Below are 24,844 nucleotides of genomic sequence, written 5' to 3'. Positions count from 1 at the left end.
CTGTACATTATTTTGCAGCTGCTTATAAGTTAACTCATTAGTTTTTCATTTTTTTGATTCTTTTGATTCGAATTTTAAATTGTTTTCTACGTATTACTTGATTAAATATTCTTTTAATTATTTAGATTGCCTTAGATTATCTTTATTACATTCATCACCATTATTATAAATTTATTATTTGTATCCTTTCACAATTGCACTTTTTACTTATTTTTTTTTTCTTTCTCCGTCTTTCATAACGATTTTCTTTTTATACAGTCGTAAATATTTCATTATTATAAGCCTAAAGTTTAATTTTAATTCCCTTCTAATTATCTGTTCATATTATTTAATATTTCCCATTTATAAATTTTGTTAATTTTATGAATGCTAATCCTGTCAATCATGCTGATCCTGATGAGAACTTTGTAGATTTTGTGAATGCAGCCGATCTATTTTCCTGTAAATATTATACCATTGATACTTTTAATGATTCTCTCCCTGATCATATGCGGCAATGCCTTTCACTAATAAGCCTTAACATTAGAAGTTTTAAGAAAAATCACGACGAATTTATTGGTTATTTGAAAAATTGCAATCATGAATTTGACATTATAGTGCTAACTGAAACTTGGGCTAAGCAAGAAACACATTGCATGAATTCACTTCCAGGGTATAATGCTTTTCATAATTATCGTGAGGGCCGGAGGGGCGGTGGTGTGAGCATTTTTGTTAAAGATTCACTTTTGTTTAAACCTCTCGATGAGTTAAGCATATCTACGGATAATTTTGAAAGTGCCGGGGCAACAGTTTCTGTTCCCAATTCCTCTCATTCTGCTATTATCTTAGGTATATACAGGCGTCCAGGAGGTGACGAAAATATGTTTTTCAACTCGCTAGAGGCGGTACTAAGAAGTCCAGGTATCTCTTCTGGGAATACTGTTGTCACAGGGGATTTTAACATCTGCCTAATGAGGGAAGGGGAAAGCGAGACCACACGGAGACTGATCAACACAATGCGGTCTTTCGAATACCGACCATCAATAACTAGGCCTACCAGAATCGGGTCAAATGACTCTCTCTCCTGTATCGATCACATTTGGGCCAATAATAACCTCGTTAGTAACTCTGGGATATTTTTAGCTGATATCACTGATCATTTCCCAATTTTCTGTAGCCTTTTATTGCCTGCACTAAGCAGCATGAATGACAAAATAAGAATTCAATTTAGAGACATGAGCCAAATTAATGATAGAAAATTTACAGAACTACTCCGGGGTAGAGACTGGTCAGCAGAATATGGTCACGCCTCCTTAAATCCTCACGTAGGTGTGACCTCTTTCAGTGACAAAATTGACAGTTTCTTCAATGAGTGTTTTCCCCTGAAAACAAAATTTGTTAGTGTTAAAAGATTGATGAATAGGTGGCTTTCCAAAGGACTTCTTAAATCAATTAATATTAAACATAATCTGTACCGAAGAATGAAATTGGGTAATTATAGTAGCCAACAGTACAATAACTATTGTAATCTGTTATGTACATTAATACGCAAGGCAAAGAAAAACTATTTTGAGAGTACTTTTGACCAACTCCGTAGAGATGCCAAAAAATCTTGGGACTTAATCAACTCGTCACTAAGGCCGGGCAGAAAAAAGAGTAGCTCACTCAGAAAACTGATTCGAAACGGGGAAACCATTACTGACACTAAACAAATTGCAAATGCTTTTAATCTTCATTTCTCTACAATAGGCGTTACTCTAAGGGATGCTTTACCTCAAAATATTAACTTAGATTTCCGTACCTATTTGCCTCCCTCAAATCAGCAGTCTATTTTTTTTACCCCTTCATCTCCATTTGAAGTGATGAACATTATAAAAAAACTGAAAAACAAAAAAGCAAATATTCATTCTCCTCCAACAAGATTATATAAGAACAATGCTAACCTACTTGCCTTTCCTATATCTATGCTATTCAACCGTTGTTTAGATGCTGGTATTTATCCTGACATTTTGAAAATTGCATGTGTGACTGTGTTACACAAATCCGGTGATATATCAGATGTTAATAACTATAGACCAATTAGCTGCCTTCCTTTGTTGAATAAAATATTTGAAAAACTATTGTATAGTCGACTTTACTCTTTCTTCAATAGTTGTAACATTTTCTCTACGTGTCAGTATGGTTTCTTACGAGGCGTAAGTACTAGTGATGCCGTTCATGACCTCCTTGAAAATATCTATAATGCAATGAATAAAAATGAATACCTTGGTGCGGTTTTTTTGGATTTGAGCAAAGCCTTTGATACTGTGTCTCATGATATACTACTTCAAAAGCTGGAACATTATGGTATACGAGGCAATGCATTACTCTTACTCCAATCCTACCTGACAAATCGAAAACAATTTGTCACGCTCGATGGTCATCTTTCAGAGACTATGGATGTCAAAATAGGTGTCCCCCAGGGATCAGTCTTAGGACCGTTATTTTTCCTCATCTATATTAATGATTTGCCTCGTTCAGTTGGCAGATTAAATTCCATACTTTTTGCCGATGACACCACGCTCCATCTTTGTCATAAAAATATTTATTCTCTTTGTAATTCTTTAACTGCTAACTTAAATAATGTTAAAAATTGGTTACTATCGAATAAACTGACCCTAAATGAGAGAAAAACATATTTCATAATATTTTCTTTGCGCAAAGTTCCCGGTAACATAAGAGTTGCAATAGGAAATCACACTCTTGACCAGAAATCCAGTGGAAAATTTTTAGGAGTAATGTTTGACAATAAATTAACCTTCAGTAAGCATGTGGATATGATAGTCAATAAAATTTCCAAAGTTATAGGTATCATATATAGGCTGAAGGATTATTTCCCGCTATATATATTAAAACAACTCTACCACTCTTTAGTATCTCCTCATCTAAATTACTGCATTACAGCGTGGGGGAGTTGCAGTAGAAACGTCCTGCAACCGCTAATCATTATGCAAAAAAAACTGGTGAGAATAATAACTTCGAGTGATTATTTAGCTCATACATCACCTCTATTCCGGTCTCTCTCGATTCTGAAGTTGGAGGATACCTACAAACTCTCCTTAATGAATTTGATGTTTCAAACCCTTTCGCTGCATAAATATCCATCCATTAGACAAAAAATAATTCAGGTACAATCAGCACACCAATATGGAACAAGAGACTCTAACTTAACTCTTCCCTTCGTACGTGTAAAGAAATGTGAACAGTTTTATCTCTATCAGGGAGTTAAACAATGGAATACTCTGCCTGCTTATCTTAAGGCATTGCTTAGCATTCGATCTTTTAAAAAATCATATACTAATATGTTATTATCTGTGTACTAAGTTTTATTAGTAGACATTTCTTCATGAACTAACCATTAATGCAATAATGTTCTTAATTCTTATATTCTTTATTGCTTGTATACATTTGTAAGTCTAGCATTTCTACCATATCAATGTTTAAATTCAAAATTTGTACTATTTATTATTCCGCCCTTCTTTATCATACTTTATTATACGAATATACTGTACATTTCCATTTATTTTTAGGCTAAAAATCTCATTTATATGTGTCTATGTGTACATGTGTATGTATATGTACATGTGTGTGTATATGTATTTGTATGTGTATGCATATGTATATTCTTATGTATATATATATGAGTACATTTAGTTTATCGATATCAATATTTACTTTTTATAAATTTTTTTAATTGATGATATTATTTTATTGTATTATTGCCCGAAGAGCTCTGCTCCACATGGGCTTGGACCGAATCTTTTTTTGTAAATATTTTGTATGTATATATGTTTTTGTCCAATAAACATTATTATTATTATTATTATTATTATTATTATTATTATTATTATATTGCTTATACACAAGCTGCCACTGAACATTAATAAGGTTTATAAGATACTGTAAGGTGCATCAAATTGGTTTGAGTGTGATATGATTTATATTTAGATATATTTTATCTTTTTCCATCAAAAATCCACTTCCAATTAAGTGTGGTAGTCAGAATGATGACTTCTAAATAAGTTTCATTTAAGTAATCTTAATTTTGATAATAAAATTTATTATTTCAATACTTGCCTAGAAGTCGTCTAATTCCCTCCTCTCTCCCCACTGTAAGTGATGTCAAAAGATTCCTCTATAGTCAATTCTTTTTAGTGAAGCAGATTTGCACCGACTCGCAGGGGTGCCCTTTTAGTTCGGAAAAGTTTCCTGATCGCTGATTGGTTAAACAAGATAATTCTAACCAATCAGATAGCAGGAAACTTTTCCGAGCTAAAATGGCACCGCTGCGAGTCAGTGCAAATGCGCCTCATTAAAAAAAAAGGAGTATAGATAGGTTATGTATAGGTCTACGATGACTTCGATCATATGAAGTTCTTCGGAGGTATAGGCTCATGGTAAGTTTTTCAGTTGCACTGGCTGCTAGGTCTATTGGGCATCAGAGAGGAGGGGGGAGAGGGAAGAGAGACATGGGTAACATTTTGTTTTGTTAGAGGTCTGGAAGCCACTGGCTTGGATGATGACGTCATGATGACTACCAGTTAAGTATTTAAATACAGGTAATAGATTTTATCATTAAAATTACATTTTTGTTTTGTATTCAACCACTTCTTATGTTTGTCTTAAGTGGATTTTAATTCTAAATAACAAAAGGAAAAATGTACAGTACATGATTAATTTATTTCAAGATTATGATGGATCGGCGACTTAACCAAGATGATAATCGAGGAGTCGGTCAGGGAGTTCTAGATAACCTTTTAACTCCGAACGTCTTCCGTCTTCTTTTGGAACCACGCGTTAGCACAAAGGTTTGTGTGGCAACAGTTTGTGTACTCTTCATATGTGAAAATTAAACATCTTTTTGAGATGTGTAATGTTGATGCATTACTTTATTGCTTTTATTGTGTGGTATGAACTTTTTCTTAATTTTTCTTCAGGAATCAAGTATAAGTCATGAAGGATCGGCAGCTTATCCTTCCTTGGTAGCTCATGCAGGACTCACTGGGATATTATACCCTCTCTTTCTGCTTATACCTACACCAAAGGTTTGTTTTTACTTCCATATGATGCTTCATATTTTTCATTCATATTTTAGCAGTTTGTGAATCCCAAGAACTCCCTTGCTGTAATATGTTGTGAACAATGAATAAAGACAGTTATGAAAGCAACAATTTATATTCATGAATGTCAATAATTTTTAAATATTTTGATATAAAGAAAGCTCATAATTTCCTCTTGTCAAAATGTCTTGCTAGTGTTTTAGCCTTATTTTTTTCTCATTTCATCCTTTTTTAAAATAGTCTCACACATTTTCCTAGGCTCAATAATCAAATACTGTAGGTTGATTTAAGCTTGTAGTTTGTAGGCACATTAGAAAGATGTTGATGTACTGTAATGACAAGTCAAAATTTATTTTAATATACCATGTACTGTATAAGTGCAGTTCTTTGTGACATATCTTCAACAACTAGGACAGATAATTTTTGCTGTTGGTAATTTACTACTGTGTTATGTATGTGCGCATTTTTACCATTGTAGATCGGTCCCATGCGAACTTCTTGGAGTATTGGTGGTTCATTGCCGTGTGACGTACACCTTGTTAATTTGCGGACAATGCTATCCCCAGCGAGCGAAAATACTTTTGCTAATCACTATGAAGCCAGCACAACTGCGTCATTAACTCTCCACCGAATGGGATTTGACTGTGGCTTTAAATCTCCTGGGTTAACTTGCTCGACTAATGGAGGAAAGGTAAGTCTCTAGGTTTTCATCTCTTGCTGATTGATATTTTTTTCCTCATATCCATATATAGTAGGCTTTTTTTCAGGTGATTTTTGGTCTATAATTTTATACTTCTTGTGTATGGCCTTATTCCTTCCATTATATTTTGTTGAAGCTAAAATTTACACATTTTGATTCACTCTATTATGTATAGTTTTTTAAGCTGAATATTATGCATCCTGAGTGTATGGTTTTGGGGGTTGAAAATTAGGGAAATATATTTGAATCCTCTCTCTTTGTAATTTCCTGTTCTTATCTTAAAAAAATATCAGTAGTGATGTCATTCAAAAATAGTTTCAACCTACCATGTTTTGCCATACAACCATAAATCATATTTTTCAATATTAAACTTACCCGATGATCATATAGCTGTCAGCTCTGCTGCCCGACAGAAAAACCTACGGGCGGAATACGCCAGCGATCGCTATACAGGTGGGGGTGTACATCAACAGCGCCATCTGTCAAGTAGGTACTCAAGTACTCGATGTCAACACAGAACCAATTTTCTCTCTGTCGTGCCACTGGCAAGACCTACTAAATACGCTGTTACTAACTGGATTTGTTTTCACAACTATTTGGTGAAGTACACTACTGTATTCCAGTTTTGAGCTTTCGCTATGCAGGGGTTTTATCTTCATTTCAAAACTTGAACTCGTTTTGGATAGATTTAATTATGGTGACAAAGAGAGTATGGACTCTCTTTCACTTTTAAATGGCCGACCCTTCCCTTAGACGGAAGTGTGTTTAGGTTTTTAGTAATTTTGCTTAACACGTTATAGATCTATATTTTATATCTCTCCGCCTTTATTAGGCCTCTTCGATTAACTTTCCTTTTATTATAAACATATAAAAATAAATTTTTATGTTTTGTTTATATGCGACCTTTCCTGATTGTAGGCGGTCCTAACTTGGAACCGAAGTTAATCAACGTTGAGCCCGTTATATCGTATTTAACCTTTAAAGAATTTATAACTTTTTAAATTTAATGTTTTATGAAAGAATTTCTTTGATAGTCTCGTACTGTTTTCAAAGATGAACTAACGTTTAGTTTTTTAGTCTACGCAGTTGTTGACGTTCAGGACGTTCAACATGCGCTCTATCGTTACGATAGAGAGAGAGTGTATCACGGTTTCACTTTGCAGTAAGAGTAAATCGATTCTAGCGTTTCGTTCATTGTTTCTTAGCTTAAATGGTTTAAATTCTAAATTAAAGGTACTTTTTATTTGGAAAACCTTTCAGTTTTTTTCCTTTAGCATATATCATGTTTTGACGATATATAATTGGGCTCTTCTCTCAGGTGCGAAATCTAGAGAGAAAGAGAGAGATAGAGACGGAGGGAGAGAGAGGAGAAAAAACGTTTCGTTCATGCGGGTAACGTTGTTCTCGTTTTACTCTCGTCCCTAGTCGCTGTAGGGGAAGAAGGTAAAACGTTTCTAGGGTTTTATTCTTGTTCCCAGGCTATGTGCGGTGAGAGATTGTAAATGTAGTTTATTTGAACTAGTGTTTAGTCTCTTTCCCAGCCACTGAATTCTTTATCTTTATATATGTTTTCTGTTGCATTATACGACTGTTTTCGCAATTACTACCTTTTAATGAAGGGTAGGATTGTGTGTTTCAGGTAGAAATCAGTAAAAGTTTCGATTTCAGTGAAATAAGTGCAAAACAGAAAATCAAAGTGATAAAGTGATATGCGCAAAGTGTTACAGTGTTGCGTCCGAGGGTTCGTCTGTTCGTGCCTGATGTTCACCTAGTCCGGGACCTCTTGCAAGCTCCCAAGCCCAGGGGAGAAGTAATGTCGAACGACTTATGGGTTCGACAGGCCTTGATCAACGAACAGACGTTTCCCTCCGTGGTTTCGGGCGTATCTACCCAAGATCGCCCCACCCACACAAAGACGAGAGAGCCCATTTACTTCTCGTCTGCGGAAGAGGTTTCTCGTAAGAAACCTTGGACCAAGGTCTCGCAGCTTATTAAGTGCAAGTCGGTCCCTTCCGCGCAAGTCCAACGGCCCAGGTGTAGCCACTGGGTCAGTTCGGACTCGCTGCAGTCTTCCGATGACTGCACACCTCTTAAGAGAGGTAAAGCGGTACCGCAACAGGCAGTAACTCCGTCTGTTGCCGCACCCGCTGTTTTAGACCCTCAGTCACAACGGACAGTAGCTCCGTCTGTTGCCGCTTTTGTAGACCCTAAGTGGTCTTTACTGCAGTCTATGCAGACTCAGTTAGCTGCGGTTATGCAGGAGTTTCGTGCGGAGAAGGTTGACACTGCTCCCGTTAGCCTACAACCTGCCACGGTTGTGCGCCCAGCTCACGCTGAGGCTGCCTGCTCCCACACTCCGGCTGCGGAGAGGTTGGCGCTGCACCCGTTAGCCTACAACCTGCCACGGTTGTGCGCCCAGCAGACGCTGCGGCTACCTGCTCCCACACTCCGGCTGTGAGAGCTCCTCCACCCATGCACAGTCGACCCTGCCAGACGCATGCTGACTCCCACAGACGCACGGAGCACTCCGTTGCCGTGCGTGAGCTACCACAACAACAGGAGGGTGGAGTTAAGCTGCCGTGTTTTGACACGGTGCGTCAGCCTCCGCAACCCACTGTGGTTATCGCCACTCGCCCGCAGCAGACTAGTCAGTCAGGAGTTGAGGCTTCCCCACACAGCTTTGGTTGTTGCCAGCTCACAGACTGTCAAGCAGTTACATGACGTTGCCTTCTGGTCTGCTACTAATGCACCAGTGCTGTATGTCCTCACACACCTGTTGTGGTTGACAGTTCAGTTTTTTGACAGTTCACAGACTGTCAGGCAGTTACATAACGTTGCCTTCTGGTCTGCTGCTAATGCACCAGTGCTGTATGTCCTCACGCACCTGTTGTGGTTGACAGTTCAGTTTTTGACAGTTCACAGACTGTCAAGCAGTTACATAACGTTGCCTTCAGGTCTGCTGCTTATGCACCAGTGAGACCCTCACTGAGATAACCTAGCTTTTCTCGGACAAGGTTCCTGTAGATGAGAAAGTGCTGTTCTCCCTCCTACTGATATTCCTTTGAGGACTCTTGTCATTTGGAGAGGAGCCTTAAGGTGCTTAGCCTCCTATGGACTTTAATTAAAGCATAACAAGGCTTCCAGGGATGGTAAATGGTTCCGCTTCAGTCGCTAACCCCGTCTGTTGCCACACCTGCTCCCGTAGACCCTAATGGGCTTTGCTGCAAGACATGCAGTCCAAGCTTGTGTCCTTGATAGAGGACTTTTTACGGAGCAGAACCTTCTGGCCAACAACCTTCCTACCGGTTGGTTGTGCGCCCTGTTGACGCTGAGGTATCCTACTCGCGTCCGCCAGTTGAGGTGGTTCCTCCACCGATGCGACCCAGTGTGGGTTGCCAGTCGCACGTTGACGTTAAGCGACGCTCGGAGGTGGTTGTTGACGTTCAGTGTGTCACTAGGAAGACGTTCAACAACCAGCAGAGGTGACTTGTTGTGACGCAGTGCGTCAACCTCAGCAACCCGGTAGGGTGTTGACTGCACAACCCAGACACTCTTGACAGTTTCGGGTTGACGCTGTACTTCCTCGCGTCCCCATGGTTGGCAGTTCACAGACTGTGCAGCAGTACCATGATATTGCGTCCGGCTCCGTCACGCATCCACCAGTGCGACCGGATTCAGCGAGTCAGACGTTGCCCACTCCGTTGCCGTTTCCTCATCAGTTTCGGATGAGGAACCCTCTGATGAGGACGTTGCTGAACAAGACGATCAACCCCCAGCCCTGCTATCCATCCAGAAGATGCTGAAGAAGGAACGCTGCCCTGTCAGGCTGTGGATGAGTCTGGTAAGGACACTGTCATCCGTGGTTCAATTTGTGTCACTTGGAAGACTACACCTCCGTCCTCTTCTGTATCATCTAGCTTTTCACTGGAAAAAGGACAAGACGCTAGAAGCGGTCTCGATCCCGGTTTCCGGAAAGATAAAGTCTGGTCTGACTTGGTGAAAGGACTTTATCAACCTTAGAAAGGGTCTTCCCCTGACTGTTCAGACTCCCAACCACGTTCTCTTCTCGGACGCATCGGACGTAGGCTGGGGGGCGACATTAGGCGGTAGGGAATGCTCGGGATTATGGAACTCGAGTCAAAGGACAATGCATTTCAACTGCAAGGAGCTACTGGCAGTACGTCTGACCTGGAAAAGCTTCAGGTCTCTCCTTCAAGGCAAAGTGGTGGAGGTGAACTCGGACAACACCCGGCTTTGACGTACATCTCCAAGCAAGGAGGGACCTACTCTCTGACATGGTACGAGATCGCAAGGGACCTCCTCACCTGGTCAACAGGTCTAGACTTTTCACTAGTAACGAGGTTCATCCAAGGCAACTTGAATGTCATAGCAGATTGGCTCAGTAGGAAGGGACAAATAATTCCAACAGATTGGACCCTCCACAAGGATGTATGCAAGAGACTTTGGGCCACCTGGGGCCAGCCAACCATAGATCTCTTCGCAACCTCGATGACCAAGAGGCTCCCAATAGTTTGCTCACCTATCCCGGACCCAGCAGTAGTTCATATAGATGCCTTTCTACTAGATTGGTCACATCTAGATCTATATGCATTCCCTCCGTTCAAGATTGTCAACAAGGTACTGCAGAAGTTCGCCTCTCACGAAGGGACAAGGTTGACGCTAGTTGCTTCCCTCTGGCCCGCGAGAGAATAACTCACCGAGGTACTTCGATGGCTAGTAGACGTTCCCAGAACACTTCCCCTAAGGGTGGCCCTTCTACGTCAGCCACGCGTAAAGAAGGTACACCAAGGCCTCCACGCTCTTCGTCTGACTGCCTTCAGACTATCGAAAGACTCTCGAGAGCTAGAGGCTTTTCGGAGGAGGCAACCAGAGCGTTTGCTAGAGCAAGGAGAACATCCACCCTTAGAATCTACCAATCGAAGTGGGAAATCTTCCGAAACTGGTGCAAGTCAGTATCCGTATCCTCGACCAGTACCTCTGTAACTCAAATAGCTGACTTTCTCTTATATCTGAGGAAAGAACGATCTCTTTCAGCTCCCACTTTCAAGGGTTACAGAAGCATGTTGGCATCAGTCTTCCGTCACAGAGGCTTAGATCTTTCCAACAATAAAGATCTACAAGACCTCCTTAAGTCTTTTGAGACCACGAAGGAGCGTCGGTTGGTTACACCTGGTTGGAATTTAGACGTGGTACTAAGATTCCTTATGTCAGACAGGTTCGAACCGCTTCAATCAGCCTCCCTGAAAGATCTCACCTTTAAGACTCTTTTCCTGATATGCTTAACCACAACTAAAAGAGTCAGTGAGATTCATGCCTTCAGCAAGAACATCGGATTCTCATCCGAAACGGCTACATGTTCTACAACTTGGTTTTCTAGCCAAACACGAGCTGCCTTCTCGGCCTTGACCAATATCGTTCGATATTCCAAACTTATCGTATGGTTGGAAATGAACTAGAAAGAGTATTATGTCCTGTAAGAGTTCTTAAGTTCTATTTAAAATCCTTTACGAGGCCCGTCTGAAGCTTTATGGTGTTCAGTTAAGAATCCTTCTTTGCCTATGTCAGAGAATTCTTTATCCTATTTTATCAGACTATTAATACGAGAAGCTCATTCCCATCTGAATGAGGAAGACCAAGCTTTGCTGAAGGTAAGGACACACGAAGTTAGAGCTGTCGCAACTTCCGTGGCCTTTAAACAGAATAGATCTCTGCAAAGTATATTCGACGCAACCTATTGGAAAAGCAAATCAGTGTTCGCGTCTTTTATCTTAAGAATGTCCAGTCTCTTTACGAGAACTGCTACACTCTGGGACCATTCGTAGCAACGAGTGCAGTAGTGGTGAGGGCTCCACCACTACAATTCCCTAATTCCATAACCTTTTTAATCTTTCTCTTGAAATGTTTTATTATTGTTTTTGGGTTGTCCGGAAGGCTAAGAAGCCTTTCGCATCCTACTTGATTTGGCGGGTGGTCAAAGTCATTTCTTGAGAAGCGCCTAGATTAGAGGTTTTGATGAGGACCTTTAGTATGGGTTGCAACCCTTCATACTTCAGCTCCTAGGAGTCGCTCAGCATCCTATGAGGATCGCGAGGCTCAGTAAGGAAGACGTACTTAAAAAGGCAGAGTAATTGTTCAAGTCGACTTCCTTACCAGGTACTTATTTATTTTATGTTTGTTATTTTGAATAACTGCTAAAATGAAATACGGAATACTTAGCTCATAATAATGTCAACATGTAATGCTGGTCTCTACCCACCCCCCTGGGTGTGAATCAGCTATATGATCATCGGGTAAGTTTAATATTGAAAAATGTTATTTTCATTAGTAAAATAAATTTTTGAATATACTTACCCGATGATCATAAATTAAAGGACCCACCCATTCTCCCCAATAGAGACCCAGTGGACAGAGGAGAAAATTGGTTCTGTGTTGACATCGAGTACTTGAGTACCTACTTGACAGATGGCGCTGTTGATGTACACCCCCACCTGTATAGCGATCGCTGGCGTATTCCGCCCGTAGGTTTTTCTGTCGGGCAGCAGAGCTGACAGCTATATGATCATCGGGTAAGTATATTCAAAAATTTATTTTACTAATGAAAATAACATATTTTCCTCTCAGACACTATTCCTGAATATTAATTTAAAGAAACTCATCTGTTAGCAGTAGTGTAGTAGAACACTTTTACATCTTCTGTCCCAGCTTCACTTTGTTGTCTATACTTTAAGCAAGACTTGTAAACTTCCTAATAGTATTTGGTAAATTGTGCATTATATCAAGCCTTTTTTATACTCTTCCACTCATTTGCTTAAGAATCAACACTTGTTTGAGGAATTGTATGATTTAAACTTATTTTAGATTTTTTCATCAGTTTTCAGTTTAGGTACTTAATTATTGCTATGGGGTGGGCTTTGCTGATTGGCTTCTTGTTTTTGGTAGAATTACCTTTGTTGATATCAAAGAATATTTTCATTTCATGTACACAAATCTCGTACATCTACATTCATTATTCAAGCAATTTTTCTGGTATAACAAGTAAGTTTGGTTGACGTTAATACTTCTTTAGTGAAGTAACTACTATATTGTACAGTAATACTATCTTATGTATGCCAAGTAACTATCACCTTGCATTCTTAATCCTTCAATTGTTGATTCCGAAAAAGGGTTCGATGGTCACGAACATGTTTTGATATTGGTTTTATAAAAAAAAACTTTGTTTTTCTTCTTTTATATAAGAGGTTAATGAAAAAAGAAAATGGATTTAATTTTTATGAAGAACCAATTCAGACAGAAAACTATTTTGTTATTTTTTAAATTTTTTTTTTTACAGGTTCAGTTGATGGATCTCTTCCCAAATGTATTCAATGAGCAAGTTCATCAGATGTCTCTTTCTATGATGTATGAAGGAGTTGACATGACGAAATCATATCCTTTATCGCTGCTACCTATGGAACTTTATACATTCAGACTTTCACGAAGCTAGCTGTGGTTTTAGTTTTAGATTAAAGTATTTACAGTTGTCCATTTTGAACAGACGCTGCAATACAGTACTTTCGCTGACTCTGCTAAATGAACGTAGCAGTTTTATTAAAATTTTATTTAAGTCATTTAAAGTGCCGTGGATATAAATAGAATGATACAACTCTCATCTGTGGTAAATACAGGTGGAGCTCCTCGGTGCCACAACTGTAAGGTGTTTTATTATTTATTTTGTTGTTAAATCTGATTTATTTATATTGTTAAAGTAGTACAATAGTTGCTGGTCAAGTTTTATCATCTTTCTATCCTAATTCCTTGTTCTTACTCGTAAGAAACTTGACATGGTGAACTTGCAAATGCGGTGTTCATCTTGAAGTCTTCGGATATTTTTAGCCGGAAGTGGCTCTCGTTAGTACACAAAGCACGTGTTTGTTGTGGTAGTGATTGGGCAAAACAAAATACAGACTTCTGTATGGAAGTGTATTTCCCATTTTCTAAGGGTTACCCATTTTTATTGGGTTGTCGGTGCATCTACCGTTTTCATTCCATAGACTATAAAAAAAAATTTGGTTTACATCTTTGAAGTTCGAAAAGGACCCTCTTATTAAGTTATGAAAGCCTTAGGAGATACAGGTCACTTGGAAGAAATTATACAACAAAGTAAAATCTCATCTTGACAACTCCAAACTCCCTTTTTATTAGCTTTTAAACCACTAGTGACCTACTTTTTACTCCTTAGCACACTTTTAGAACAATGATGTAGTTCAAGAGAAAGTGTTGTTTGTGATAATTTTGATTCTTCAAAGGTTGTATTGGAGAAAAGGTTGGTGAGATTAAAGTTATTCTTTAAAAACAAAGGGAACGGATAGATTCTGTGGCTGCTAATTGGTAGCTATGAGGTACTATCAATATAGTTCTTAACATGTAGTTTGGTGGAGGCGGTGGCCAAGGTTTTAATAGTTTTGGTGACGTGAATTTGTCCATCAGAGTAACAGTGAGTAAGAAATATAGTTACAGAGACTAGAAAGAACTGTGATTTCACTAATAAGATTTAGAACTGTTGGTTTGTCCTTAGCAGGATGTTGTTAAAATTAGTGGGACGGCACGGCACATGTCCACTTAGTGTGACTAGGTAGGTACTTGACAGTTCAATATACAGTACTGTAATTGCATGGAGGTGCAGTTGCTCTTCGTAACAGAGCTAGAGTGGGACTCTCTAGATTTTTTCTTTCCAGTCAATTCAGTAGAATTAGGGACTTACATTTTATTATATCATGTACAGTACAGTTATTGTCATACCTGTATTTGTCTGTGATGTTGCAACCAGCAGCAGTAGGCATAAAATTACATTCCTGCTATAGTGAAACTATTGCTTCTCTTCTTTGCTGTTTATTTGTGAATGAGTGTAAATATAAAGCAAAATACTTGATCTAAAAGTAAATACATGTACATATCTTAATACCTCCAGTACCATACACAGATGAAGGTAAATAACTTGATAATACAAAAGCTGTCTTTATCATTTCTCTCTTGGTTATAAATATGCTTAGCAAATTCATGATAGATAATTTACTTATCAATTTTTTAATCTGATGTTAACCCCTTTATCTCTTATATTCCTGTTACATTATTAATACCCCACATATAGTGTCAACTAGTTCCTTATTTAAGGATATTTTGTAACAATTATTTGGTGTACGTTGTTAGCCAATATTTATTGCTTTTTTTGTGCATTTTAGAAAGCCCTGTTACCTGAATGTGCTGGAATGTAGCTCTTATCATTATGCATTAACATTTTACTTTAAAGAAATAAAGGAACTAACTTTCCATTTTATTTTGAATGTTGAAATTAAGTTTTCAAATTGAAATTATCAAAACATTTAGTGGCTGTGAGCTTAAGGTTCAATTAAAGTTTTTATTTCCTAGGTTATTAAAAAAGGCATGGATTTTACTTGTGATCCATTGAGTAACTATGAGTTCTGCACTAAAGAGGAGAAGAAGTTCTTATAATATTGAACATTCAAAGATTTTATTTATAGTACTGTAATAGTAAATACTTTTTTTCTGATTTTTAAGATGTATTTTTAATCAATTAATACCAAACTTGGCCATAACTTTGTAATGTATATTGCCATTGTTTCAGTTACCAAACAATCATTCTTATGACCTTTAATTGTAATTAGTTAGTTACTCTTGGTCAGTATACAAATAGAAGCTCCTAATTTTGTTTCTATACACTGAATCAACATCTCTATGTAGATATCTAGATCAAAGGAAGGCCTTAAGTCTGTTGTTATGAAGTTTATAATCTACATATAAGTCTGGGGATTAAGTACTTTCATCTTACTTTGAAAGCATTTTATTTAATTTGGTTTATGAGCTTTGAGAAAGGTTCAGAATTCTACATTGCCAGTCTCCCCTTTTCGGGGTGAATGTAGTTTGTTGGGACAGGGCATAAACTTTCTTATTACTTGTCAGATCAATTTTCTTTATGGGGAAAATTTTTAACTTGGTTTGAAATACGATATGAAGCTAGTTTACGATTTACAAAATGTTATGATTTAGTGTTACCTTGCGATGAGTGAAGCTGGTTGGAGAGCAAACATGGGGTTGAGGCTTAGTTTTAGGGTAGGCTAAGGATACGGCAGTCTAATGGGAGGTCGCAGGATACATAACCCCTCCCCCCTCCCCCCGGTAGGTAAGTAGGTAAGGATACGGCTCATAGTTTAGGTGGTGGTTTCATATTTGTTTACCTTTTAAGAAAGTGGTTTTTCAGTCATATATTTTGAAAGTTTACACCCGATCTGTCCCAACCAACATCAAAGGCTCATCACTTTTCATTGTTATAATCATTTTGAGTATTTGTACAGCACTGTTTATGTATATAGAATCGCTTCAAAAACTGCATCAAGCAATCACTCGTAACTTAAGATACTTATGCTGGTTCTTACGACTATCAACTCGGCATTACAAAAGATGCCATTACCTTATCCTCATAAACATTGAAATTTACTTTTGTGTTGAACTATCCCGTTGGTACCAACCGCAACCTTTTGCCCCTTTATCCCCCTCACCCGCCCCCACCCTGTACCGAGAACTGATGACCAATATTAAGATCTTAGGGCGAGTTTCAATTTATTGTTGCTTCAATAGTAATGATGTCATACCGTTTATATTTATACACGTTATCAGATGAATACATAAAGATTGTCCTAAAATGAAAAATATATGAAGTAAAATCTTATTCTCTTTTTTTAATATTTTCCTAAAACACCCATGCACAATTAACTAAAGAAATTATACTATTGAAAATAAAATTACATGAGGAAAAAGGTAGAGCGATTCAGAAAATTAATTTGAAGGTATAGAATTCAGTGGCGAGTTTACATAGCATTCAAAGTTGTCTCCCTTATCCATTGTATTATAATCAACATCACATTTGCTATCAGTTCTTCATTGTTTTTGTAAGTTTACAAAATTTCCTGTTCATCTATATAAAAAGTACTGTAGTGGTTTTCATTGTCCATTTACGTGGTTGGGTATATGGGTAAAAGTTGTCATAATTAGGATAATAACAAGGTATTTCGTTGGTAAGAGGGTAATATCGTCAGATGAAAAGTTATTTGTGATTGGTCAGTAGTACAGTAACAATCTTATATGATGTCAATGATTTATGGGAACCTGGAAAAGGAACATTTGCCATCTCAGAAGCTCTTATATTTCATAAGATCACATGGAACAAAATGTGTCCCAGAGAGGAATGAAGTTTTGGAAACAATCATTTTATGAGCAGTTGTGTTCATAGTACTGTACTTTCATTTTACTCACAGGAGGCCATGTGTTTTAAGGAAACAAGTACACATGTGTTTAATTCATTTTTTTTAATTCCTCAAGTTGAAACAGTGAAAAATTAGTAGTATAACCTGATATCAATATGTAGAGATGATGTCATTCCTAATCAAGGTAATAAAAGTTCAATTTAAAGTGATATTGTTCAATATTTGTTTGGGAATTTTCAGTTTTACTATTTTGCTGTTACGCAGTGATCCAGGTTTTTACAAAACAGTATATTGTTTGTAGAGTTCAATTACATGTTGAGTTGTGAGGAGTCACATGCTGGTGTAGCCAGTTTTTTGCACCTGGTGTGGAATACAATCACAGTTTTCCTTCTTAGTTTTGCGTTTTGTCCCTTTAGTGGGCTTGCACCTCTATCAATATTTTTATCTTTTCTTTTGAGTGAATGTTCCTTGTTTATTCAAAGTGAGTTATAGGAATAATAGAGATTGATACAGAGAAGTATTGAATTGATTAACAAAACAATGGAGAATTAATATAGATTGGTTTGTGGTGAGATTATGACTGAAAAGTAATTTATTATTAGAGTGTTTGGTACTGTACTTATGTTTGGATGATAGTGTTGGCAGTATAGTAGTTTGATAAATGCACTTTGCCACTTACAGGGATAAACCCATGAATTGTGCTGTTTGTGTACAGTATTGTAACATGGAACCTAGGAAAACTATATAATAACCAGCAAATAGAGATAAATTCTTTATGCAAATCCTGCTTGCATAGGGTTTAGAGATTTACAGGTTCTATTAAAAATTGTTTTCATTTCTCCAAGTTTTTCATATAGTTTACAGTTTTTCTTTATAAGTGCTCATGACATCACAAATTGTAGGTAGGGGAAAAGGACAGATCAGTAGATATTTAAATGGAGAACTAAATGGTCACATAGTATAATTGAATTATTGTTCTTACAAAAAAAGGGGACATCTGCATTGAATAATTACATTACAGTACTGACATTTCATGGTGATATTCTTGATAATTATCTTAAAATGTATTCTCCGTTCCCCTTGTGATCCATTTGTAGTCTGTTTTTGTTCATAAGATATTTTCTTGGTATTTAGTCATAGAGAACCCATCTATGCTTCAGGTATGACTTTAGACATCAATTGTAATGTGTTTTTTTTAGCATTATCTGTAATGAGAATGTAGGGAAAAATTTGCATATCAAAGGTTGGCACAGTATTGAATTTCATAACCCATGGTTGTTTTAGAAAGTAATTAGGAAACCTATTTTATCTTTCATGTGTGAATGGCTGTTCTCTTTCATAAGTTTTATTTTCGCCTTTTGTCTTCTGTGAAAATCTTGAAATCGGAAGCTTGTGTTATCTGCTATACTCAGCGCAGCGAGAAACAGATGATAGAGTAGGGCACTTGGTTTTAAATGCATTCCCCCCCTACTGTTACTACATCACAAACCACTGGGTTGCTTTCTTTCTCTAACCCTGCTCTACCTCCTTACCGTCTGCCTTTCTTTCTTTCTCTCTCTCTGTCGCTATATAAATTTGTGTACTTGTTAAATTGTATACAAAATTATTCTAACTTTTGTTCCACACCATCAATGAGGTAAAATTCAAGGCGTGTTTTCTGTGTAAAAATTTCCCCCATCCTAAGCATGGTATATGAGGGGGGTCCTCCCTCCCATGCCCATATGCCAGATGCTTCCGCTACACACACTATATCATACAGTATACACTATTGCGATACTCTGTTCTTTTGCTACAAGCTGGCCTTATGACCGCTAAGACAATTATTTACAATGTGAAGAGGTACTTCTTAATAGAAAAGGCAAATAAAGAAATATAATTTTGGAAATAAACCAATTTATGTAGAAACAGCAGTAAGGAGAAGGAATTGGAGAGCAGGCCAGTGATCTTTGGAAAAGTAGCACAGTGGTGGAATCCCTTTCTAACCAGATGCCCTACCCTATCATCCATTTCTTGCTACGTTGAGTATACAGGAGATGTTTACAGGAAGTAGCAGTTCTGTCCGATTTCTGAAATTAAAAATTCATCTAAAGTCTAGAATCATCATAAACAGAAATGTATGTTTTAGAGAATAGATTTGTTGTATTGTAAGTGGTACGTTTGTCTTGTAATTTTTTTTTGTATCATTAGTATGCTGTATTTAAAATGGTAATACTTCCTGGAATAAGAGTAATTGGTCTTAAGCCTGTTATGAATTTTATACTCTAAAGAAGTAAATGTTCTGAAGTTTTTAAGAAATATTTATAAAATATATTTATCATCAGAATTTATTTTTTATCCTTTTATACATTATTGAAGAAATAGTAGATGAAATTTTATTTTGTTTAAGAAAGCTTTTATGTGACATAAAATTAATCTGGTACAATTTTATCCAGTATGGAAGATGCTTGTGGCTTTCCTTTGGGTTTTATTCTAATATTTAAACTTTAGTTTTTATATTTATTCAAACTTATAAGATTTATAGGCGATATAGAAATTGTTGAGAGATTACTGTGTTTCTGTAGAGCATCATGTTACAGCTGACAACTTTTATTGATACTGCATTTAGATTCTATATTCATGAATTTGTAAAGTGAAATTAACCACATACTGTATTGTATTTTTCAAGGAAATGTGATAAGTGATATTTTTGGAAAAGAATAGAAAATTTTCACTCGCCGTACATTATCATATTTTTCAAATTGAATCATTGTTATTTTTATAGCTTATTCCACACATTGTGTGCTTTTGGCAAACCTTATATTTATAAGAACTTGCTTGCATTGTATTTTTCAGTAGAGTATAATGTTTTCAAGGTAATGAAGTGTGATATAAATTTGCTTTCTAATTTTTTATGTCCTTTTTGTTTATTTATATATTTATAGCCATCAGTTGAACTGTAGAAACACCAGTGCTTTGTTTGTACTTGAATGTGACCCCTAATTTTACTCTACAGTACATACTTTTTGCATATTCTGTTATTACCACTTTGGAAGAAGGCTTGACGGGATAAAGGTTAGTGGAAGAAAATAGAATTTGACTGCTCAGACATCCATCTTTTAAAGTTAATTATTTATAAGGGGTTGTATGAATCAGATTTTTACAGTTAGGCAGATATGCGAGAAATATTTAGCAAAAGGTAAGGAGGTGTATGTTGCGTTTATGGATCTGGAGAAAGCATATGATAGAGTTGATAGGGAAGCAATGTGGAATGTGATGAGGTTATATGGAGTTGGTGGAAGGTTGTTGCAAGCAGTGAAAAGTTTGTACAAAGGTAGTAAAGCATGTGTTAGGATAGGAAATGAAGTGAGCCATTGGTTTCCGGTGAGAGTGGGGCTGAGACAGTCGTGTGTGATGTCGCCGTGGTTGTTTAACTTGTATGTTGATGGAGTGGTGAGAGAGGTGAATGCTCGAGTGCTTGGACGAGGATTAAAACTGGTAGGCGAGAATGACCATGAATGGGAGGTAAATCAGTTGTTGTTTGCGGATGATACTGTACTGGTAGCAGACACAGAAGAGAAGCTTGACCGACTAGTGACAGAATTTGGAAGGGTGTGTGAGAGAAGGAAGTTGAGAGTTAATGTGGGTAAGAGTAAGGTTATGAGATGTACGAGAAGGGATGATAGGATAGGGTGATGGGAGGATAGATGTGAGAGAGGCAAGAGAGCGTGCTAGAAATAGGAATGAATGGCGAGCGATTGTGACGCAGTTCCGGTAGGCCCTGCTGCTTCCTCCGGTGCCTTAGATGACCGTGGAGGTAGCAGCAGTAGGGGATTCAGCATTATGAAGCTTCATCTGTGGTGGATAATGTGGGAGGTTGGGCTGTGGCACCCTAGCAGTACCAGCTGAACTCGGTTGAGTCCCTAGTTAGGCTGGAGGAACGTAGAGAGTAGAGGTCCCCTTTTTTAGTTTGTTTCATTTGTTGATGTCGGCTACCCCCCAAAATTGGGGGAGGTGCCTTTGGTATATGGATGGGATTCTTTAAAGAACCATTATATCCCAAGTGATAAATGATACTTATTACTTTCCCAGAACAAATATTAGGATATGTTAGGTATTCCCTTTAGATTTTTTTTTTTACTTTCCCCCTTTTGCAATTAGGATTTTCTGCTACAGTTGCAAATCCTCAAGTGTGGAAGCATGCAGATTAGGATGTTCAATATGTTTATACACTCGTTTGCTTATGACATATGATGTGATGTATTTGTAGAGACACAGAGAACTTTCCCTGAGTTGAAAGTTCTTTCAGTAAGCCACTGACCTTACATGATTTCCAAGTGTTTTTGAAGCAAATCAATGTAGGTTATAGGCAATTCTTTCTGCTGTTAAGATTATTTGAAATACACCTTAGAAGATTACAAGTTTCAGTAGTTTTGGAAGTGCTGTAGAAAGATTGAAAAATTATTGATTCTAAATTTCCTTATCTAGCAGTTAAAATTATCATTTTATAAATTGCTTGAATGTGGAACTGCTGGATATTTGTTCATGTGATCTTAAAATGACAATAAAGGTGAAGATAAACCAGCCAAATTTTCACCAGCGTTCACAAGTTACAATCTAAATATTCCAATTAACAATTATATGAATGCACTGAAGTAAAGCACAGTATAATGAATAAATGACGGGTTTTGTAGAGTGATAAAGTAGGTAATATAAAATTAAGAATAACTCATTGTTAGATGCCAATCATTGATACTAAAAAGAATTGTGGAATTGAGGCTAATTTCATGACCCAGATCTGTCTGTAGACAGTGGATTACAACATTGATATACATATTTCAATGTCTTACCTTGTGTCCATGTGTTATAATGCTTTTAAAGCGTGAGATTCCCAACATGAATTATGATAGAAATAAAATTTTTGCTCTAACTGTAAGGTAGCTTTTATCATGGAGCGTCATTTGATGCTCAGTTTCTCTCGTTCTTCGTATCTTTTCTGTTTGCCATCCAATGAGCATCGAACTGCAATTGCTCTCGATCGATATCACTCGGTGCCATTTCTGTTCCTTGCTAGTTCTTTTCTTGTTGATTTTAGCTTGACTTGGGAAAGAGCTTGTTTTGGTTTATTATTTTCAATATTAAACTTAGCCGGTGATTATATAGGCTGCAACTCTGTTGCTCGACAGAAAACTCTACGTTCAAAATACGCCAGCGATCGCTATGCAGGTAGGGGGTGTACATCAACAGCGCCATCTGTCTAGCAGGTACTCAGTACTCAATGTAAACACAGAACCAATTTTCTCTCTGTCGGGCTACCGGCAAGACCTACTAATACGCTGTTACTAACTGGATTTGTTTTCACAACTATTTGGTGAAGTACACTATTCTAGTTTTGAGCTTTCGCTATGCAGGTGTTTTATCTTCATCTCAAAACTTGAACTCGTTTTGGATAGATTTAATTAGGGTGACAAAGAGAGTATGGACTTTCTTTCACTTTTAAATGGCCGACCCTTCCCTTAGACGGAAGTGTGTTTAGGTTTTTAGTAATTTTTTTTAACACGTTATAGATCTATATATTTTATATCTCTCCGCCTTTATTAGGCCTCTTCGATTAACTTTCCATTTATTATAAACATATAAAGATAATTTTTATGTTTTGTTTATATGCGACCTTTCCTGATAGTAGGCGGTCCTAACTTGGAACCGAAGTTAATCAACGTTGAGCCCGTTATATCGTATTTAGCCTTTAAAGAATTTAAAACTTTTTAAATTTAATGTTTTATGAAAGAATTTCTTTGATAGTCTTCGTACTGTTTTCAAAGATGAACTAACGTTTAGTTTTTTAGACTACGCAGTTGTTGACGTTCAGGACGTTCAACATGCGCTCTATCGTTACGATAGAGAGAGAGTGTATCACGGTTTCACTTTGCAGTAAGAGTAAATCGATTCTGACGTTTTGTTCATTCTTTCTTAGCTTTAATGTTTTGAATTCTAAATTAAAGGAACTTTTTATTGGAAAACCTTTCAGTTTTTTTTTTTCCTTTAGTCAAATAACATGTTTTTTTGACGATATATAACTGGGCTCTTCTCTTAGGTGCGAAATCAAGAGAGAAAGAGAGAGAGAGATAGAGACGGAGGGAGAGAGAGGAGAGAAAACGTTCCGTTCAAGCGGGTAACGTTGTTCTCGCGTTACTCTCGTCCCTAGTCGCTGTACGGGGAAGAAGGTAAAACGTTTCTAGGGTTTTATTCTTGTCCCCAGGCTATGTGCGGTGAGAGATTGTAAACGTAGTTTATTTGAACTAGTGTTTAGTCTCTTTCCCAGCCACTGAAATTTTTATCTTTATATATGTTTTCTGTTTTTTGCTAGTATTAATGAGCTGCATTATACGACTGATTTCGCAATTACTACCTTTTAAATTAGGGTAGAATTGCGTGTTTCAGGTAGAAATCAGTAAAAGTTTCGATTTCAGTGAAATAAGTGCAAAACAGAAAATCAAAGTGATAAAGTGATATGCGCAAAGTGTTACAGTGTTGCGTCCGAGGGTTCGTCTGTTCGTGCCTGTCGTTCACCTAGTCCGGGACCTCTTGCAAGCTCCCAAGCCCAGGGGAGAAGTAATGTCGAACGACTTATGGGTTCGTCAGGCCTTGATCAACGAACAGACGTTTCCCTCCGTGGTTTCGGGCGTATCTACCCAAGATCGCCCCACCCACACAAAGACGAGAGAGCCCATTTATTTCTCGTCTGCGGAAGAGGTTTCTCGTAAGAAACCATGGACCAAGGTCTCGCAGCTTATTAAGCGCAAGTCGGTCCCTTCTGCGCAAGTCCAACGGCCCAGTTGTAGCCACTGGGTCAGTTCGGACTCGCTGCAGTCTTCCGACGACTGCTCACCTCCTAAGAGAGGCAAAGCGGTACCGCATCAGGCAGTCACACCGTCTGTTGCCGCACCTGCTCCTGTAGACCCTAAGTGGTCTTTGCTGCAGACCATGCAGTCTCAGTTAACGTCATTGATGCGGGACTTTCGTGCGGAGAAGGTTGACACTGCACCAACCTCTAGCCTACAACCAACCACGGTTGTGCGTCCTCTGGACGCTGAGGCGACCTTCTGCCGCACTCCAGCTGAGAGAGTCCCACCACCCATGCGTTCCAGTGTACCCTGCCAGCCGCATGTTGACGTTTAGTAACGCACGGAACCTTCCGTTGACGTTCGCGAGGTACAACAACAGTCTAAGTTGTTTTGTTTTGACGCTGTGCGTCAACCTCCGCATTCTAGAGTTGTTTTGACTGCTCAGTATAGACAGTCAAAACAGTCTCAAGTGAACACTGTATGTCCTCACGCACCTGTTGTGGTTGACAGTTCAGTTGTTGACAGTTCACAGACTGTCAAGCAGTTACATGACGTTGCCTTCTGGTCTGCTACTAATGCACCAGTGAGAGACTCACTGAGGTAACCTAGCTTTTATCGGACAAGGTTCCTGTAGCTGAGAAAGTGCTGTTCTCCCTCCTACTGATATTCCCTTGAGGACTCTGTCATTTGGAGAGGAGCCTTAAGCTGCTTAGCCTCCTATGGACTTTAATTAAATCATGATGATTTTTTAAGGATCTTCGTCCGGATCTTGTAACTGCTGCTCCTCGTTCGCCTAAACGTCAGAACTTACACTAGGCCTAGCTACTTCGAAGCCGTTGTTTTTAAGCTAGTGCTCTCTCGCTCTCCTAGAGAGCGTTACGTTGGCTAGGCGACTGGTTTTTGCACCAGGAGGAGTTTTAGGGATTCAGCCTTTGATTTCCCTTCTTTTAAACTGGCTTATAGAGC

General features: G+C 37.9%; 1 protein-coding gene across 2 annotated transcripts in view; it reads left to right on the top strand.

The window, feature by feature from the left end:
* Positions 1–16,522, top strand: part of LOC137621594 (alpha-mannosidase 2x-like) — a 98,591-nt gene extending 82,069 nt beyond the window's left edge. For both annotated transcript variants that reach the window (XM_068352005.1, XM_068352006.1), the window contains exons 20-23: positions 4,707–4,826; positions 4,956–5,063; positions 5,557–5,769; positions 13,130–16,522. In XM_068352005.1, the coding sequence (XP_068208106.1) occupies positions 4,707–4,826; positions 4,956–5,063; positions 5,557–5,769; positions 13,130–13,282 (594 nt within the window). In that variant the 3' untranslated portion in view covers positions 13,283–16,522. The remainder of the gene's footprint in view (positions 1–4,706; positions 4,827–4,955; positions 5,064–5,556; positions 5,770–13,129) is intronic.
* The last annotated feature ends 8,322 nt before the right edge of the window (positions 16,523–24,844 follow it).

This window comes from Palaemon carinicauda, chromosome 28 (genome assembly GCF_036898095.1).
Source record: "Palaemon carinicauda isolate YSFRI2023 chromosome 28, ASM3689809v2, whole genome shotgun sequence".
NCBI classification, from domain to species: domain Eukaryota; kingdom Metazoa; phylum Arthropoda; class Malacostraca; order Decapoda; family Palaemonidae; genus Palaemon; species Palaemon carinicauda.
The sequence above is the reverse complement of the archived record's forward strand: the minus strand, read 5'-3'. Positions and strand labels throughout refer to the sequence as shown.